The sequence below is a fragment of the Notothenia rossii genome (assembly GCF_949606895.1).
Source record: "Notothenia rossii genome assembly, chromosome: 4".
In the NCBI taxonomy this organism is placed as follows: Eukaryota; Metazoa; Chordata; class Actinopteri; order Perciformes; family Nototheniidae; genus Notothenia; species Notothenia rossii.
The window spans coordinates 69,216,930-69,237,816 of record NC_136902.1 but is presented as its reverse complement, the minus strand read 5'-3'; the positions used below and the strand labels follow the sequence as shown (position 1 = coordinate 69,237,816).

Genomic DNA, 20,887 nt, shown 5'->3' with positions numbered 1-20,887 from the left:
AAGAGTCCGGGCTATTGTTGGGCCCCAGCGTGAAAGGTCATAGAGCTAGCATGTGACACTGAGGTGATGCAATCTGAATGGACTTGTGGCCATCCAGTTGGAAAGCAGTCCTCTCCTTCTGCTGAGTAGCCTGCCCCTGCATGCCCCTCTTGTACAGAGAAAGCAAGCTAATAGGCAGCTGAGTTGAAGCAGGCCAGAGCCATTAGAGCTCAGCGGTGATGCCCGAGGAATTGCTCTAGCTCTAGGGCCTAATTGAGACAGAGAGAGTTTGGGTCAGTGATCAAACTGGGGATGGCAGCGTCGCTCTGGAATGAGATTTCTGTCTTGTGGACTCTGTCTTTTGTGCAGAGGTTAAGGAAAACAAGAGCGAACTCTTTGTCCAATGAAGTGAACAGTTAAAAGTGGTTCAGCACAGATAATGTGCAACTTCTGTGAGATGAACAAAGGGAGAATATCTTGCTTGATAAAATATAAGCAGTATCAGAAGAAATCAAACGTTTAAGATATGAATTACTCTGCTATTTAGTATTTCCTAAAGTGGTAAGACTTTGGGTTGTAATGCATATGAGTCCCGGTCCCTAGTGCAGTTGAGATCAGATAACATTTATCTCTAGGAGATGATTCCTCTCCCACTCTTCCTTTCCATATTGGATATTTGAGATGGCAGCGCTGAGGAAATATCCGTAAACCAGCACCCGCCGTCTCATTTATTAGAGGCTTTATTATGGCAGGCAGCAACATTGAAGAGGGCTTTCCAATCTGTATTCAGTGCGCAGATAAAAGTCTTCATTTTAAGTAATGTACCGTTCACTCACACCTATTCTGGAACACTGGCAATCTGAAAGATTTCAAATTGTTCTATGCTGATGTGCTCTCTGAGCGAAATGAAACAATCTGGCCACTCATGTTCCTGTATGTGATGAACTGACTGATTTGTAGGCAGGGGAGATGCTGCATCTCTTGGAGGAGTCTCACCTCACTGCTCCTATTTCATAGACTGTATAATGAGATTAGGGTGATATCCCTAATCTTTTAAGCTAATAAACACAATTCCAAATGTGAAAAGGTGTGTGCTTTCTCATCTTGGCCATGACAGTTTTTCCTTGTCAAAAGTTCAGGTTTTTTTTAAAATGTGCTTCCAGCATTTGAAAGTTATTTACAAACTGAGAAGCATTTGTATTGATGGCACATTCCCATCCTCAAGCAAAAGCTAAAAAGGTTGTTTTTCCGCTTGTTGGTGCACCTACTTTTTATTCATGAAACGCTAACTGCTGTGGACTTTGCTCACATTTTAGAAGTTGTGTAGGTTGTGCTTCAGTGATTAAAGCTGATGGTTCTGAGTTTTATTACCTCAGACTGCCACCATTGAAGATTTGACTGCAGTGTTTACTGCCTGTGTTGACACATTTCTACAATTTGTGACACAAAGAGGAAAATATTGGACACCCATTTCCTACTTGTAATTGCCACTGAGACAGTATATCCTTGAAAGCAACTCAACATTAGTCACATTTATGTTGCTGAATGCATGTATGCTTACCCTACCTGCAGCTGATTGCTTCCTTATGATTTAAAAGGTCTCAACAAGGCTCAGAAAATGTCTCATGACAGCCCTGTTTATGATTCTGCTGCAGTGACTGTTTATACACAGTCACAAACAACATGCCCTCCCTTTGCCTTCTCTGGCTCACATTAATGTGTTTCTTTGTAGGTATGACATTTACGGGCGTCTGACTAATGTCACTTACCCCACGGGCCGAGTGAGCAGCTACCGCACAGACTCCGACAGCTCCATCCGCATCCAGACAGAGGGCTCCAACAAAGAAGATATCACCATCACCACCAACCTGTCAGCCTCCGGCACCTTCTACACACTCATGCAGGGTAAGTGTCTTTTACTGTAGTTCACAAATGGAACCGGTAACTTAAAGGTATTTTGTGTTAAACAAAGTGCCAAAACCACATTCTCAGTCAGATACCTCTCTATAAAGTTATTATTCATTCATTGGTAATATATATCAACTATTCTTGACTCAGAAGGTGTGTCGGTCCAACAAAAAACTGTCCCTGTGCTATCTTAAATAACCACAACATCATGTCTCGACTCTAGGGTTGCCCACTAAAAGTGAACTGAACCTTAGCTGGCTAAAAAAGTCTTAGTCAACCAATTTTTCATTAGTTTCAGAAAACAACTTTTTTGTATTTTGTCGTCAGCCGGAAAACACCTCACACTTTATTGGGGAGCTGCGCCTGGTTCATGTGCAGAAATGCAAAGTGTGGGATCATTCAGAGCGTGTAAAGGACGACCATGAGAAGGTGAAAGGAAAACTGTGCAAGCAAAAATGTGCCTTCCACATCTCAGCCGGCTTAATTGACACGGAGCTCATCTGACAACAAGTTTCAAGTGAAGGGATTGAAGGAAAAAGCAGCAGTGAGTGACAGTGAGTCAGCCCTAGCCTAATATCATTATATTTAGATAGATAATATAGAATAATTCTGACCTCAGAAAACATTTATTTAAAGTTTCAAATTATTGATCAGGGCTTAATGCACGTATACATTTGTGCCAAGATGTTACTCATAATGTATTTTCTCAACCTTGAAACCAAATAAAGCCAATAAAATGATTAACATTATTTATCATAAAGTAAACCAGTAGTAATTGTCGACTACTGGTTTACTAAAAAGATATTTGGTCAAAGGCAACCCTACTTGACAGATTTCATTTATTTTATCTATTATAGTGCAACTCTCATTTAATCAAATGGAAACACACTATATATTGACTTTCTGTCATGACACACATTTCATAAGGCACAATGCTGGGGGCCCATACAAAATGTTCCAGGTTGAATAAGAGAGAAGCAGGCAGAGGGTGGAGTAACGGTGTGTCTTAGTTCACTTGATTTGTCTTAAACATTTATAGATTCCAATATCATGTTTTATACCCGTTGATAGCTTTGAACTTTTCTACCTTCATTCCTCAAAGTGCTGCGCCACCTACACCTTTTCCCCCTCTAACATTTGATTCAACATTTAAAAGTGTGCTCCACTCACTGACTCACTGCAAAACTGAAACAGGAGATGACAATCTCTGGTTTCTCACCGTTGCTCAATGGAGTGGTCACCTCCGCGTTGTGACCTTGTCCTAGACATCTGCTGGTGAGAGGAGCGGCGCCAGGAACTCTGCTGTTAATTAATTCACTATTGTCTGCTTTGTAAGCCCTGCAACTGGGTGATCACATAACACATGAATGCACCGCCTTCATGATTCCTTTCTGCTCATCTGGTTGTTTTTGTCCTTTTCTTTGTGCGCTTCAACACACCTCATGGTTGTTAATCACATTGTCATTATATGTATCTGATTACTTAAATATTCTAAGAAGTTATAGTGTAATTGTCTTTAAAAATGACCTTTTATGAGCTAATTATAACTAACTGTTGCTTTATTAGCTAATTGTATAAATAGACTCATTGTGATCTTACAGTTCAACATCCTTATTGATAACTCAAAATGTTGAGCCCTAGCGTCAGGTGTACTGCTGCATTATTAGTTTGGTTTAAAGCAATCCAAAGCCCCTTTAGTGTCAGTGTAAAGGTAAATCCCTCCCATTCCGAACTGTTTGCATGCATTCCTGTAAACTGTCCAATTCAGCAGTATTTCCAGCTTCATCTGGTCTTAGTGGCCCCCTTTTGGTAGGGTCGGCCCCAGAGACTGCTGGTCAACCCCTGAAGTGTCTGTATGATTTAGCGAGGTAAGAGCCAGTGCAAGGTCAGCCCTGCCTCCTCTGCCCATTTCTCAGGCCTCAGCAGCACAACACATCCTATAAAAAAAATACTAAACTCTAATCTTCTCACGGGCTGTTTATTATATGGTTTGCTGTACAAAATCAAGACATTTTTAAACCTGACATGTCACATGCTTCTTTCTGTTAAATGAAGTCAACTAATTAATGTAGTGTTTGACAAGCCATTATTTTCCCACAGTTTTTAATGAGAATAATATTCATCCCGGTCGCTGTCAGTCGACTGACAGGAGGCTAGAAGGAGTCATTCTCTTATGAATGTACATGAGATGCTCAGTGAAAACATTAGTCACTGGTCTGGAGCTGCAACACAGGCTATCATCACCTAGGGGACAGTAACAGACAGGCTCAGATTTATCCAACGTGTGTGCGTGGGCGTGTGTGTGTGTGTGCGTGGGCGTGTGTGTGTGTGTGTGTGTACTGCATGTGTGTTCACCCTCCTTTCTCTGTGGCCACAGGCAAGCCAGCAGCTTTGATAGTTTTCATTTCCCCATATCCTCGAGGCTGCTGCAACAGCTGTAAAACTTTACTTTACTGGCACTGTGAAACATCTCACTATTGATCTTTGTTGTCACAGACCCAAGATTATCGCAGTGGTTCAGTTAAATACTGCTGCTAAAGGCTTTCTTTTTGCTGAGCAGCGTTTTTAGGTCATTATGTTTGTGTCTCGCTGAGATGAATATTAGATTTAGTCCTCTTACATCAGCTTCAAGAAGCACTGATTGTTTTTTTTGTTTTTTTTTTCTAATCCTAATCGTTTCCACCTATCTCTACATCCTCAGATCAAGTCCGGAACAGCTATTACATTGGTCTGGATGGCTCGCTGCGGCTGGTGTTGGCCAATGGTATGGAGGTGTCGCTGCACACAGAGCCCCACTCGCTGTCCGGCACCGTCAATCCAACAGTGAGCAAGAGGAACGTAACACTGGCCCTCGACAATGGCCTCAACCTGGTGGAGTGGAGGCAGAGGAAGGAGCAGGCTCGTGGCCAGGTCACTGTGTATGGCCGCAGATTAAGGGTAAGCTTGCCGCCTTGCAAGGAGTGACTCATGCTCACACACACACACAAAAAAAACCCACAATGTGATAAGGATGGCTGGCTGAGAGGAGAAATTCTATCTCGCTCAAAATGGCCTTGGATTTCACCCTCTTCATTCACATGTCTCCACATACTGTGAAATGTAGCCCTGACTGAAAGCCCTCTGCATTACTCAGTGTGAGTCGTAGGTGTATGCTAACGAATGGCAGCCATGTTCACTGGAACACAGTTTGAAGGCAAGGTTCAGGCGAACATTAGCACTCTGTCAAAAAGCCTAGAGGCCAGACCTGGGTCATGTTGAGAAAAGAATAAATGACCTGGCTCCACCTTTGCTGGAATGAAATCTGAGCTAATTTTGCAGAGCTGAAACACTCCCTCACATAATATCAACAAGTATTTTTTTCATGAAGAATTCTACGTCCAAGAAATAAATCATAAAGCATCTAGAATGACCCACTAGACATTATTAGGAACAAAGAGCACCTAGAACAAAATGTACCCTAATTTATTGGCTTTTTTTCAGATTCGTACAACAAATAAAATAAACATTGCTTAAGTTGTCTTTTCACAGTCTCTGTAAGGCGACACAGCTAATGAGGGGGGGTGCCACTTTGTCTGTCGTTGGCTGTTCATTTAATGGCCCGCCGTCCCTTTGGAAGTGAAAGCTTCTAATGTTTGTTACAGACAATGGCCCCAGGGGTGAGATAGGAAATGGGAGCAGCCTAATGGCAAGAACAGAGGGGATGAACAGAGCTGGAATCATTGAGCGACCTTGAGTGGCATGTCAAGTGATATTACGTGGGTGGGTGGATGAGTGTGTGGCATTGTGTCGGGGATGGGGGGGGGGGCACAGAGATGCATGAGAAAAGAAACACGAGAGGCAGTGTGACTTCACAGATCTTTGTTGTGCTAGGAATAAGAGAAGATGACAGAGAGAAAGCAAAAGTGTTTGGGTTGTGGCTTTTCTTTTTCTTCCTGTGTGTCTCAGACTGTATTTGTTTCATTGTGGAACTACAAGTTTTTGTTGCATTGTGCTTCTCATGTCTTAAGGCTAAATGGCTCATTGATGCTGATCAGCCCCTCCCAACCACCGTCATGATTTATGTTTGCCGAAACGCTACAGACCTTTCTCTCTCCAAAGAAACAAACCCTGCTCTCAAACTGAGTACCTTGTAAATATACAGCAATGAGAGCACCCTTGTGGCTACAACTCTGCCATAGGAAGCATCTTCAACCCCTTTAATTTTGATTTCATAAGAGAATCAAAGCTGAAATCTCTGTTTTAGCATTTTGGTATCATCATAGAGTTTGTTCAAAAGAGATACCAGATGGAAATAAATAAAAATAACAAAATGTGTTGTCTTTGATTGCAGTTCGAGAATAAACATTCTATTGAGGAAGAGAGAGTGCGTTTTGAATTAAACATGTGAACTAATGAAAGGCATTTTTACTTGTGAAACAACAGATAGATTTTTGTCATTTGACACAAAAGTCATTGATATTGCAGTGTTTCATGTTAAAAACAGTTTGAAATTGAACGTTGTCGGTCTAATGTACAGAAGTTTCTCTTCTGACAGCAACTTACTTTGAGAATACCCTTTAGAGGCAATGCCCAATTTAAAATAACTCCTCTTGAGTGAGTTTCCATTCTCATGGGATCTTGGGATCTCGGCTCTACGAGTTTTTACACCCTGTTGAGTCTTCGGTGAAACAAATCCTGGCACGAAGAACTTGATCTCTTCTTGTACCTTATATCTTGTTGGCAATCCAAATAAAATTGTGTTGGAAAGAATTCTGGCCTCTGCTACCTATGAAGTGGTCTGAAACAATTCTACCAATGCGGGAGCAGGAGGGGCCTCAGTCTTTGATATCAAGTCACTTATCTTTAACAACCTTGGCGGTAAATCTAAATGCTGTCCAAATGTAATTTTTGCCAGTGGAGTCTGGTATGCACATGTTATAACAGTAAGAGTAGATAAGAACATAACAAATGTGTTCCCCAGCCCCCCTATTCTCAAATTACCACTGCTTTTAGTGTAAAGTAATCCTCTCAAAAAGGGATCAGTGACATTAATTGCCTATGGTGTAATCGTCCCTTCACAGATGAGAGGCCTTAGCATGTTTTTTATTTGTAAGATAAAAAGCAAGCCCCCTGCGACCGGCTCTGTTGGACATTTGCCAGAAGCAGTTTTCTTTGCCAAGTGTTTTACCAAGCCAAACTGTAAGACATCTGAAGAGAAACTATTTACAGTAAGAAAAATACGTAATAAATTCAGGGTTAGTTTTATTTAATACCAAAGATCCATGTCCATCTTCCAGATGGTTTTTAAATCAGTGGTTTGTGTGGGCATGTATTCTGACCTGCATCTAAGGCCCTTTTCTCCTGATGATTTGATTCCTTTCTCCTCTGTAGCTTCTGCTCACAGAGGTTGCTGACTGAGAAGTGTATTGGTCAGGCTGTTTGGGGATCTTTGTGGCTGCAGCACAGGAGCTGACTGGCAGCGAGTTCATCTCTGTTGACCTGGACATGGTTTTAAGGCTTAACTCTTCCGAGAGGTGTCTTTCAGCTCTGATCACAGAGAAGCCAAGAGTCACTGTCTGCCTCACACATTCAAAAGAAGAAACAATGTTCTGAGTCACACAGGAGAATAATTGATTTTTGTCTCATCTTTTCCAATTTACGGAAATGGCTAGTCATGTGTGCCTGGTGATTCTTTTCAGTAAGCACTGGAAATGAATTCAATGATCAATGTGGCCCTAATGTTTCTTGCATGAATAGGCATACTCCCACTTAGACTCAACAGAATTTTTTTGCACAAACAAAGAAATATGGTAATTATTATAATTTCATCACTTCAATGGCTCCTGCAGTCCTGAGATACAGCTCCTCCATTGTAATTAAAAGCTGTGAAAAGAAGAATATAAAATAATTACATTATGATTATAGCTTTCCTCTAAAGGTTTCACCTCAGAAGTGCAACAATTCCTATCAATCATTTCAAACTTCCAAACATGTTTATTCCCGCCTGATTGAGCTGCTGTGGTCAAATGTACTGTTTCTAACTTCCTGCTTTCTTTCCTATAGGTTCATAACAGGAACCTACTTTCTTTGGACTTCGATCGAATCACCAGGACCGAAAAGGTTTACGATGACCACAGAAAGTTTACATTACGGATCCATTATGACCAGGCTGGCCGGCCCACTCTCTGGGCGCCAAGCAGTCGTCTGAATGGAGTCAATGTGACCTATTCACCTGGAGGGCATGTGGCAGGTATCCAAAGAGGAACCATGTCTGTACGCATGGAGTATGACAAGAATGGAAGAATCACCTCCCAGATATTCGCTGATGGAAAATCATGGACTTACACTTACCTTGAGAAGGTGCGTTTTCTTAGTGCTGCAGTAATGATTAAATGGTTTGGAGATAAAAATGTAATATAAAACAGTTGGAAAATGTCGTACAGATAAATTCTGTAGGTGTGTTTGTGTAAGAACTTCAACGGTGGATTTTCAACAGGAGTTCAAAGTTAACTTTTAAAACTCCAGCAGTGTTTGTGCAACATTATCAGACTCCAGCGCAGTTATCAGCAAAAATGTAATTAAAACCTGTCTGCTGAACCACAGATGTTGTACTTTGTTACCACAGTCTGGCAGCAGAGCTCAACCTAAAATAGCTCTGATGAGAAGAACACGGTAAAATGTCACTTCCTTCTAACTACTGTAATTGAAGGAAAGATTGTTGATGAGAAGGTGAAGAGATGCTGCACTGCATCTTAGATGTAACGTGAAAATGGAAGCCAATCATCTTGTTAATAGTTTCAGCAACCTCTAAGTGCTGAGATACTCCCAGCTTGTTGTGACAGCTGCTTTAGAACTGATTCAAAGATATTATTTATTGGTCCAAGATAGGTGCTAATGGATTTTGCCGGAGCAGCTTGTTCATCTCTTAAAGCTGGGGGAGGCAGTTTATTTTTGGCAATGGGCAAAATTCCACAATAACCTTTTAGCATTGTATATTTCGAGTGTTACTACAGGGTAGGCACTTGCTGTAGAGGCGAAGGGAAATAAGTGAAAATACAGCCTTTATCCTGCAGCTCAGCCCTCTTTGTCCTAAGGCTATAAACCATTGGGCCTGTACAACCCTTAGAAATGACATGCTGTAATTCAACATTAGCAAAGCATTCATGAGATCAAGAAAATGGAGGTGGGAGTGGTAAAGCTTTGGCTACAGTTAGCATCATGCTTAAGCTAGCATTTACAACACTCTGAAACACTTCAGTTATAATATTAGACTGTTGGTCTAATTGCTTTGCATTGTAGGGCAGTTTTTGCAATTGCTGAAATGGCAATGTTTCCTGCAAGATATTCCACATTGAATCAGGCTTTCCCCATAGGAACACCCTCTTTCTGAAATTTCCTTTGGCATGATTGGTCTCTCCCGTCATGGCTACATTTTCTAAAGCCCGTAAACAGAGACAAGAGGAGGTGCAGGAGTCTAGTCTTCACTCCGACCACTTGAATCAGAGAATGCTTAAAGGTTATTATGGAACTTTTGCCCCATGATGCCAGAAATAAACTGCCTACCCCAGCTTTAGGAAGAATTCTTAATGTCAGAGGGATAAAAAACAACTCCACATTCAAGATGGGAATTAGATTCAGTCTCAACCCGAGTTGCATGCATAATATGGAAGTGTGAAAATGTTCTTGTACCTTTTTGACATACCAGCCCACTGTCTTTTATTCCCAACTTAAATTTAGTGACAGCACACAGTATGTAGGTAATGTTAGGAATAGATTCAAAGTAACATTTTGGTATTATGATTTATTTATACTATTCCCAAATATTTGTGTAATTGGAATAAGTGGAGCTCATATCCTGTTTGAATTTAATTATGAAAAATGTAAATACACAAAATATAATGAATCTTTTACTGTATTTCAATTCCACCAATAATGCTCTGACTGTTTCCTCCTTTCTTCTACAGTCCATGGTACTGCTGCTCTACAGCCAGAGGCAGTATATCTTTGAATTTGACAAGAACGACAGACTATTCTCTGTGACCATGCCCAACGTGGCACGGCAGACCCTAGAGACCTCCCGCTCCATTGGCTACTACAGAAACACCTACCGGCCCCCTGAAGGTAACGCTTCAGTGCTCCAGGACTACAGCGAGGAGGGCCAGTTGCTGCAGACCACCTACCTGGGCACAGGCCGCAGGGTCATCTACAAATACGGCAAGCTTTCCAAGCTGCTCGAGATCCTCTATGACACCACGCGCATCGGTTTCTCCTACGACGAGGTGGCCGGCATGCTGAAGACGGTCAACCTGCAGAGTGAGGGCTTCACCTGCACCATCCGCTACCGGCAGATCGGCCCGCTGATAGACAGACAGATTTTCAGATTCAGTGAAGAAGGCATGGTCAATGCCAGGTTTGACTATGTCTACGACAACAGTTTCCGCGTCACTAGCATGCAGGCTGTCATTAATGAAACACCACTGCCAATCGACCTGTATCGCTATGACGATGTGTCCGGCAAAACAGAACAGTTCGGCAAATTTGGAGTTATCTATTATGACATCAATCAAATTATCACCACAGCAGTGATGACCCACACTAAACACTTTGATGCCTATGGCCGAGTGAAGGAGGTCCAGTATGAGATATTTCGCTCGCTCATGTACTGGATGATGGTGCAGTATGACAACATGGGTAGAGTGGTTGCCAAGGAGCTAAAGGTTGGGCCTTATGCCAACACCACACGCTACACATACGAGTATGATGCCGACGGTCAGCTCCAGGTGGTCTCCATCAACGACAAGCCTCTCTGGCGGTACAGCTATGACTTGAACGGCAACTTACACCTCCTCAGCCCCGGAAACAGCGCGCGGCTCACGCCCCTACGTTATGATATCAGAGACCGCATCACTCGCTTGGGAGATTTCCAGTACAGAATGGATGAGGACGGTTTCCTCAAGCAAAGAGGGAACGACTACTTTGAGTACAACTCAGCGGGCCTGCTGGTTAAGGTGTACAACAAAGTGGCCGGTTGGAACATCAAATACCGTTACGATGGCCTGGGCAGGAGGGTGTCCAGCAGAAGCAGCACGGGCCACCACCTGCAGTTCTTCTATGCTGACCTATCCAGCCCCACCAGGGTCACCCATATGTACAATCACTCCAGCTCAGAGATCACGTCGCTCTACTACGACTTACAGGGACACTTGTTTGCCATGGAGCTAAGCAGCGGGGATGAGTTCTATGTAGCTTGTGATAACATAGGCACACCTCTGGCTGTGTTCAGTGGCTCAGGCCTCATGATCAAACAAATCCTCCACACAGCGTTTGGAGAGGTTTACCTCGACACCAACCACAGCTTCCAACTCATTATCGGCTACCAAGGAGGCCTGTACGAGCCGCTGAGCAGACTGATCCACATGGGCACACGGGACTACGATGTCCTCGCCGGCCGCTGGACAACACCTAACCATGACATCTGGAAACGGCTCAACAGCAACCACATTGTGCCGTTCAACTTGTACATGTTCAAGAACAACAATCCTCTCAGCAACAATAAGGCCATAAAGTGCTACATGACCGGTGAGTTCAGTTAACACATATAAGTTTATAGACTCGTGAAAATGCTCATAACCCTGATTTGTAGAGGATGGTAAACAATGATACATTTGTTACAAAGTCTTAAATCCATATAAAATGCCCTACCCTGCAACATAACAAGATGAAAACTATATCAATTTTTCAAACCTAAAGGCATTTTCAATTTTTTTACCAAAAAGCAAGAATTCTTAATATAACATGTCAAAAAAACATGTATATTAATTATTTACAGAAACGTTGTGTAATTAGCAAGTAACAGGTGAGTCCTACTAGCAATCAGTGATGCTTTTAACGTTTTTATGGTGTTAAAATTACATGTGTGGAGGGGGTGGATAGTCATTCATGTGTGAAATTGCTATTGCTTGCAGTTCAGCAAACAATACTCATTCTAGGTTGTTTTTTTGTCCAATTTGTTGGATTTTATTCTAAACAACAAGCCACAAATGGAAGAACAGACCCAGCTAAAATTAAATTGAAAAGCAGTGTGCTAAAAGCAGTGTGCTAGAGGCTTTTTACAAGCTTCCTCACACTGAGGTTGTTTTTGTGTGTGTGTGTGTGTGTGTGTGTGTGTGTGTGTGTGTGTGTGTGTGTGTGTGTGTGTGTGTGTCTGTCTGTCTGTCTGTCTGTCTGTCTGTCTGTCTGTCTGTCTGTCTGTCTGTCTGTCTGTCTGTCTGTCTGTCTGTCTGTCTGTCTGTCTGTCTGTCTGTCTGTCTGTCTGTCTGTCTGTCTGTCTGTCTGTCTGTCTGTCTGTCTGTCTGTCTGTCTGTCTGTCTGTCTGTCTGTCTGTCTGTCTGTCTGTCTGTCTGTCTGTCTGTCTGTCTGTCTGTGTGTGTGTGTGTGTGTGTGTGTGTGTGTGTGTGTGTGTGTGTGTGTGTGTGTGTGTGTGTGTGTGTGTGTGTGTGTGTGTGTGTGTGTGTGTGTGTGTGTGTGTGTGTGTGTGTGTGTGTGTGTGTGTGTGTCCAGTAGCTATTGCTTTGAAAGTGCTCGAAGGGAACAATGCTGTACGGCAAAGCCCCCTCTGTTGTTGAACACCCAGGTCCCTTCCCAGAAATATCACATCGTTTTGTGTTGCTTTGTGGCAGGGAGGAGGTAAATGGCAGTGAAAGCACCCCGGTGGAGAAGGGGAGCACAATAGATCCATAGAAACCTTAGCCAGGGCTGGTTGTATCAGCCTCTTTGGCTGGAAGGGAAACAACATTTTTAAGGATAGTCTTTAAATACTCTTTACTACGGTAAAACCAATCGGCTTCAGCCAGATTTCATTCACAAATGTGAGATTAAATCCTCATGTTCGTTCTGCATTATATTTAGCCAATATGCGTATGTTGACTATCAAAAAATTTGTTTTTATTTTTATTTTCCTACAGATGATACAGAGAGGAAAATAGTCACTTTTTGTTCAAGTGGAGTCCAAGTCTCTACTTCTTTCTGCTAAACAAAGCCATTTAGCCGCCTGTCAAACAGAAAGCCGTTCAGCCTCACAATCCACCATTAGGGGCTGACTGGCATTTGAATGTTAAGCAGACTGTTAGATATACTTTAGTGGGTCTGCCTCAATTGTGATTGATGGTGCTGACATTTCCATTCCTTTCATTAAATTATCAGGGTCCTTTCATTGTCCTCAAACAAATTCTTATTTAAAAAAGCTTTGTCAGGTGCAACAATGTGGCAGTGCCAATCTGTGACAAACTTCCCCCCCAAGTGTCACAGCAATGATTCTGCTGTCCATAACAAACACATTGAAAGGGCCGGGAAACACATGGCTCAGATTGAACAGGTTTCCCTTCCAGTCATATCTGCAGCCTTCTCTGTGATTTTTCAGAATTAATGACGACTTATCACATGGGATTCCAGCAGCACCTATTACCACGGCGCTGGTGGCTTCTATTAGACGAAGCACATTATGATGATTACACGGATTTGAATCCCAGACACGTCACTTTCCTCAGCATCTCATTAGGGAAAAAATGATCGCTGAAGAACGCGCTGAGTCTTCAAAATATCTAGTGTGCTAAGTCTAAGGCTGCCTTGGAGATGACATGAAATTACAGTATATAATTATCAGCATAGCAGACACTCTCAGATGTCTCTTGGCTTTTTGTTGGCCCCAGCTGTGTGTCATTAGTGCGGCACCTGCAGGAGTGGACATGAATCACTGCCACCATTCTCGAGTGTTTATTATCGCTTGTCCACTTTCACAAACAAATCAAATGCTCAGGCCGAAGGACGAGTATTTCAAGGAGACAGCCACTTGACCGCAGAATGCCAACTGTTAATAATGAATCAATCAATTCCTAGTTTTTTTTATGGTTTCTCTAGAGCCAGAATTATTGTGCCTAGTGAGATGCGGTATATGTAAATCATTGATATAAAGTTCACTTCTTCATGTGTTTTATACATAAATATGTGTGTCCTCTGTGTAAAGAGATTAAATACCCCCTCTCTTGTGGTCTTGATCTCGTTTACATCTCCTCCTAGAGCACCATTGTGTTATTTTTAACCAAATATCTCTCAGAGGGGCGTGGGGGGTGGCTCCTTATTTTCATCTAAAGTAACAGACAGAGAATCAGCACTTTTGAAACAGGGCTGAAACAGAGGGGATTGTGGGATGCTGCAATGCACGATCTGTTTGGTATTTCGAGCCAAACACTTCAGAGTCATGTTTTGTATAAAACTGAGAACTATAATATATTGATGAAAAAGAGTATAATAACCTTTAATGTTTTGATCTATCCTCTGCAGATGTGAACAGCTGGTTGGTGACCTTCGGCTTCCAACTGTACAACGTCATCCCCGGCTATCGCAAACCGAACACAGAGGCCATGGAGCCGTCCTACGAGTTAGTGCGCACCCAGATCAAGACACAGGAGTGGGATAGCAGTAAGGTAAAGCTGTCACCTATCCCACCTCTCGCCCTTACCACACATCACCCTCTCCTCACTCTGCTTTCCAACATCATTAGCAGGAAGACATGCTCCGTGTAGCCACACTCCCAGAGGAGCTGCCAGCCATCAGGCCCTGAACACAGCCCAGTGAGCCGGGCCCCTGCCCCCAGTCCTCATCTCGGGGAATGGGGTCAGGCTCAACAGCTCTTGTAATTGTCATGCCATTAGGGAAATTCACTCTCCATTCCCTCCACCACTGCCCATTGATTTCATCTCAGCCTTACACCGTTAGCCAAGGTCTGAGAGTAGTAGACATGCTCTGATTCGCGCATTTATCAGCCCCTTTTAAGTTGCCGCCAACTCACCTGAATTATTGAACAGGCCACTGTTGTCCTGGGTTTGGTTACAGTGAATGCCACCCATCAGGAGGCCAGATTCATGTTGAGTAACACTCTGGCTGCGGCCCTAACATAGTGGGTATTTGTTATAAAACATTTGTTAGCCTAAAAGCTACTGGTTCAACCAACCATAATAAGCAGGCACCCCCAACCAGGCATGACAAACAGATAAATCAGTAATGTGTGACTGTGTTGATAAAGTATCCACTGCTGGACTGGCATTTAAAATAAGAATTAAAAACACAGACAAGTAAATGGTTCAAAGTTTAAATCCTCAACTATTTTATGTGACATTACTTTTGGTACATTTGGTTTCCCTTTTTTATTTTTCTGTGTTGAGCCTAAACTCTGCTGAGTATATCTGAGCTGGGATACTAGTCTACAAATTAGTTGCAAAAGAGTATGCAATTTAATCCACAGACACCCTAGCTGTTCCAATTTAAAATATCTGAGATATGATGGAATAGTGTTTCGTATAAAAATAATTAAAAGAAACACTTGTTTTTTTAGACATTCAGTTGCAATTCTAAATATTAAGTATTCACCTCAGACCTCACACATTAATTCAAAAATTTTAAATGCCAAGAAAACATTTACCAACATGCAATTCAAGCCTTTTTTTCACAATTATCTAATAGATTTTAATTGCTAACAAAGTCATGAAGGTTCAGATTGAGCCTTTTAAGTAAAATTCATTAACCATACTTTCAGAGAGGGCAACAGATTGCTTCCATTTTTACCATGAGTTTCTTGGAAGCACTCTTCATAACTAATAAATGAAATGAACCTTATGTTTTACCCTCAGTGACTCAAACTGAAGTTCATTTGACACATAATACCATTAGGCTAATTATTCATCTACAACCCAGCTAAGTATATAATTACCCATGACATAACAAAAATCACGTAACTGAGGCTTATAACACCCTTCATTTGCAGGTTTACCTCGTGTTTGTGGGAGTATATACCCTGGAGCATATACTGTAAATGCTATGTAAGGAAAGATTGAGATAATTCTTCTATACCATGTGAATGAGCTGAGGCATGATATTCTTATCTAGAATTCCTGCTTGGAAAATGGTGATCTGAGCCTGTAAATGCCACGCTGATCCTCACCGCAGATGGGTAGACCAGCCTAATTAAATGAAGGGTTCTTTGAAGCATGAATATAGCTTTAAAACTACACATGGTACATCCTGTACACTTGGCATTTCATTTTACACGAAGCCTGCCTGCCTTCCTCTATCTCTTTTCATTTAAGCCCCTATTTCGCCATGCTGCTGAATCCGTGCACAGATTGAAAAATGCCGTGAGGGGCCAGACAGATGAGGTTTCTTGCTGCACCAGGCTTGATCTCTCATTTCGGGCTGTGCTGGAGGCTGATTGCACCCCACACTACATGAATGATGCCTCTCTGGGTGTGTCCCATGAGGGTGTTTCAGTAAAGTGGAGGACATTGCCCCCTTCCCCCCCCCCCCCACGACCCCTGGGACGGCTGACCGGGTCACACTGTTGGCACGGTAAACAAACATGGAGTGGCATGGTGTGAAGTGTCCCCCCAGGCCATCTCTCCCGAGGGGCCCCTCTGCACAGCTGCACCACCCCCTTAGATTGTCCCTCTTCATGTAGGATCTGATGCAGTGTCACGTCAAAGAGCGGGGCACATATGCAGGTCAGTGAATGCACCTCGCTCGCCCGCCCCACCCACTCCCCAGCCTGTAGCCGCCCTCTAACGCAGAGACATAATTAGAATCTGGCAGCAGGACCTTGGATGTGACTGGTCTCACAGATTCTTCTCTTCGGGGATCGCAAGAAGGAACAAAGTTTGAGAACCTTTTCATTGCTGCTAAGATGCGTTCAGGCGACTGTCTCGCTGTGTGTTGGCCGGCGTCCATTTCACATCACTTCCCTCGTTTCAATGTCTCTTTTCCTTCCCCGGGAGCTTTCTCTTGTCAAGTCACAAGACAAAGTATTAATTTTGGCTCAAGGGAATGCGGTATCTATACAAAGTGTTGATTCCCTAAAGGAAAGATAAAAATAAATATACATATACACACTAGTTAGCAACAGATTTCTGCTTCATATTTGGCACAGCATGGCTGTCACAACGCAGCTATTTCACCCTTTTTGAAAATATCATGCCTGTCACAAACGATCAGAAAGATTTGCACTCGCTAACAAACACCTCTGCCCCTACCTTGACTATGTTGGCTATATTCACAGTGCTACAGCAGCAGGGATTTGTTTGGTGTTGATAATATATGTGTAGCACTGGCATCATTATTTAAAAACATCATGTTTTAAAGATGTTTAATCAAATGAGAATGTGGGATCAGTGTGATGTGTTCTATCTATACAACCTGTGAGCCCTTATTTTTACACCCTTCAATGTATTGTTAACAAATGTGTTGAAACCTTTTTGTTTTATTTCTATACCACAGCGAAATCCTTTAATTAAAGAATGTTTGATAAAACGTTCTCAAACTAGTTCTTAATGCAATCTGCTTATAACCTTTGATGCTTACTTGTTCATTCTTGTGATTTACAGTTTGTTAGACATGGATCACTTTTATTTGTTCATTTCCTTCACATTAATACATGTAAATATTACAAAAGGTGTCAAATCAACCTCACTTAGTCATGTCTGTTAGAAAAAATTGTTTATAGTCATAGCTTTGGAAAATGTAATGTTTGAGGTGTCAATGAAGCAAAATAGATCCATCTTTTGAAAAACAGAGCGACAGTGCCAGTTATTCCCATCTCAAATCCCTCACCCTTGAATAAAGGTTACAATGTGTGATATTAAATATCTAGAAGAACGTCTCCTACAAGCAATTGTATGATATTGTGCAAATCCTTGTCTTGCTTAGCAGACCAAGCATTTCACTGTGTGTGTAGATGCTGCGGGCCTGCGTGACTAACCGCGTTCTCTTTGTTTTGCAGTCTTTGCTGGGTGTTCAGTGTGAAGTTCAGAGGCAGCTGAAGGCTTTTGTGAAGCTAGAGCGTTTTGGTCAGATCTACAGAGCCAAAAGTGCCGGATGTCCTCAGACGGAGGACAAGAAGACCTTTGCCTCTGGTGGCTCCATCTTCGGAAAGGGGGTGAAATTCGCTATCCGAGACGGTCGCATTAGCACAGATATCGTCAGTTTAGCAAATGAAGACGGGCGGCGCATGGCAGCAGTGCTGAACGATGCCTTCTACCTGGAAGAGCTCCACTTCACTATCGCCGGGATGGACACGCACTACTTCATCAAACTGGGGTCGGTGGAGGGAGACCTGTCGCTCATCGGCATGACGGTGGGCCGGCGCACGCTGGAGACCGGCGTCAACGTGACCGTGTCTCAGGTCAACACTGTTCTGAACGGCAGGACTAGGCGCATCACGGACATCCAGCTGCAGTACGGCGCTCTGTGTTTGAACACGCGTTACGGCAGCAGCGTGGACGAGGAGAAAGCTCGCGTGCTGGAGCTGGCCCGGCAGAGGTCCGTGGCCCAGGCGTGGGCCCGGGAGCGCCAGAGACTGAGGGACGGAGAGGAGGGGTCCCGCACCTGGACCGAGGGAGAGAAGCAGCAGCTCCTGGGCTCGGGCAAGGCGCAGGGCTACGACGGATACTACGTGGTGTCAGTGGACCAGTACCCCGAGCTGGCAGACAGTGTCAACAACATTCATTTCATGAGACAGAGCGAAATGGGCCGAAGGTGACATGAAAACGAGGCTCCAGAGTCACTGTCTCAGATCTAGGACATGGGACTTCTTGCCAAAGACAGTTGTGTACATGACCACCAGTTTGTTTTTCTCCTTTGACTGTGCTCAACTTGGTTTTTAATATACTGTAAAAAGAGAAAAAAAGGAAAAAAACATGGTTGCAATCAGTTGCACTGTATTAATAGAAGAGTGCCCTTCTCCTTTTGAAGATACTTTAACAGTCTTTGCCCTCCAAGTGCGGCTGCTAGAGGATGAACATTTGCGATGTCTGTGACTTATATTTGTGACTCCATTTCCTCGTCCCTGTTGGTGATTCTGTTCAAAGAAACCCGAGAGGAGTATTGGTAATGCATTATGTTCACCGGCTAACTCTGCAGCCAGACTTGCAGATTGTTATTCACAAGCTTGCTCCATTCTGCCTCAGCCAAGGAGATTCCTTCTCTTTTAATCACTTATTTTTTATACTTGAAACCCCTCATAGCCCCAGTCACCCATAAATAATGAGAGAGATTTCTGTTGGCGGTAGAGCCTTTCATCAAAACCCCAGCTGAACTTGTCAAAGCACCTTCATTTGTGTGATGCCTCGTACTTTTTCAGAGGACGATTGATACTCATTTGAAGCTCCCTGACTGTGCATGCCCATGCCTTCTTTATGAACTACAAAACAAGGTAAACTGCTTAATCAAGCTTCAATTTTATAGTAAGGCCAACACAGGGGTACGAGGTCACTCTTTTTATTTTCTGTGTATTTTATTTTTTTAAGTGGAATTTTTTCTTCATAGGAAAAAAAAGGAAAACATTGAATAAATTATTCTGATCCCTTTTATTTGACTGTGGTCAAACAACTCGATTATGAAAAATAGCTAAGAGCCATCCCTGTAAGAAGCTACTGTGGAATTAATGTCTGTGTTAAACAACAAATGGTATTTTACAGGAATGGGTTTGAATTACATTTTAGTTTTGTTTTATAAATAGCTATATGAATTAACAGTATAAAAAATGTGAATTTAAAAAATAATGTGAACTATTGTCCCTTTTATTGTTAATTGTTGTACTTGAACAATACTTAAGGGTGTTTCAACACATGGAATAAACTATGGAAGGTGGTTTAGTTTAATCAATTACTGTCTGTTTCATGAAACCGACTACATTTGACTGATCTTCATTTGCATTTGAAGGGCAGTGTTTGTTTATGAATGAGCTTAAGTCAGTATTCCTCAACACAAAGTCGAATCATGTAAAGCTTGGGATGAGAATATTTTTAAAAATAAAGACTACCCATTGTCATCCGTGATACGTACCATGCTAACATACTAGCTGCTGAGAGGGAGAGGCTTCACATTGTGCTGTTGGTGAGATGAAAGAAACAAATTGCCTTTGCCCGAAGGGCTGCCCGCAGGTCAGCTTCCAGAGTGCTTTCATTCTCCGGAATAAGACTCCACTTGGCTCCCCTGGCTGCGTTAGACCTGCAGGTGTACTAGTGCCCGTTTACAGACTAAAGGTCGTCCATACACGCCAACCTTGGAAATAACCCACATGGACACATTCTAGCTCCCATTTGTCCGTGTCCTCCTCAGTGGAAACCGCAAAGGACAATTCTGCTCATTCGGAAAATGTCATTACTCAAGAGGAATCAAGACTATTTTGGAAATTGTGACATTGATTTTAAATTTGGTACTTTTTGAACTATGCCAATCCACTACACACTATGATTCTCTTATCATTTTCCATCAGAATATTTGTGTGTGTAGGGGACGGGGTGGTGGGAGCATGATTGAGCGTCTCAGTCTGTAAACAAAGTACACCGTTATTGTTTGTTCTGCTGCTGGTTGATTCAGTGACGTTTTGTTTCCAAAAAAATATGTATGTTCAACATTATATGAATGAAGGATATTTGCATTGTGGAATATTGCACTGAGAACTGTCGCGTCATAAGACTGTATCTTTTTCTAAAGTTTTGGACTCATTTTGAGTTTTAGTTTGTTCTCAACACTGTGTTTTTAGCGCTTCTCTTTGATCATGTAAATACGAAGACATCCAAGTAAGCTGTAAATAAAATGCAAATGTAGATACCTCTTAGAGCTACATCAGTGACCCTGTGTAGTCTTAAGGTAGAAAAAAAATAAAGGGAATATTTTGTGTTTAATTTTGGTGTTTTTTTATGTATGCTGTATATTCTACATACTACAGAAACATATATTTTCAAAGCTTTATCTCAAACTAAGACGCAGAGAAATATCTGAGGGATTATCCTACTGTCACTTGATTACCACAGTTAATGTTAACATACCCGCGGACCCTCATAAAGTCCCAAAGACATTGAATTTAAAGATGAATTCATAAATATGGCTTTAGTTGGTATAAAAGAAACCTATAATGCTTTATCCTTCCTGTAGTGTGTTATGTTATTCTACATGTAAATGGTCGGCAAAGGCT

The 20,887-nt window shown here is 42.4% G+C and overlaps 1 protein-coding gene across 9 annotated transcripts in view; it reads left to right on the top strand.

Annotated features, from left to right (window-relative positions):
* tenm4 (teneurin transmembrane protein 4) overlaps positions 1–20,597 on the top strand; it is a 151,448-nt gene extending 130,851 nt beyond the window's left edge. For all 9 annotated transcript variants that reach the window (XM_079673681.1, XM_079673676.1, XM_079673678.1 and 6 more), the window contains 6 exons: positions 1,712–1,884; positions 4,589–4,824; positions 7,930–8,226; positions 9,831–11,445; positions 14,206–14,348; positions 17,690–20,597. In XM_079673681.1, coding sequence (XP_079529807.1) covers positions 1,712–1,884; positions 4,589–4,824; positions 7,930–8,226; positions 9,831–11,445; positions 14,206–14,348; positions 17,690–18,448 — 3,223 coding nt within the window. In that variant the 3' untranslated portion in view covers positions 18,449–20,597. The remainder of the gene's footprint in view (positions 1–1,711; positions 1,885–4,588; positions 4,825–7,929; positions 8,227–9,830; positions 11,446–14,205; positions 14,349–17,689) is intronic.
* Positions 20,598–20,887: the final 290 nt, after the last annotated feature.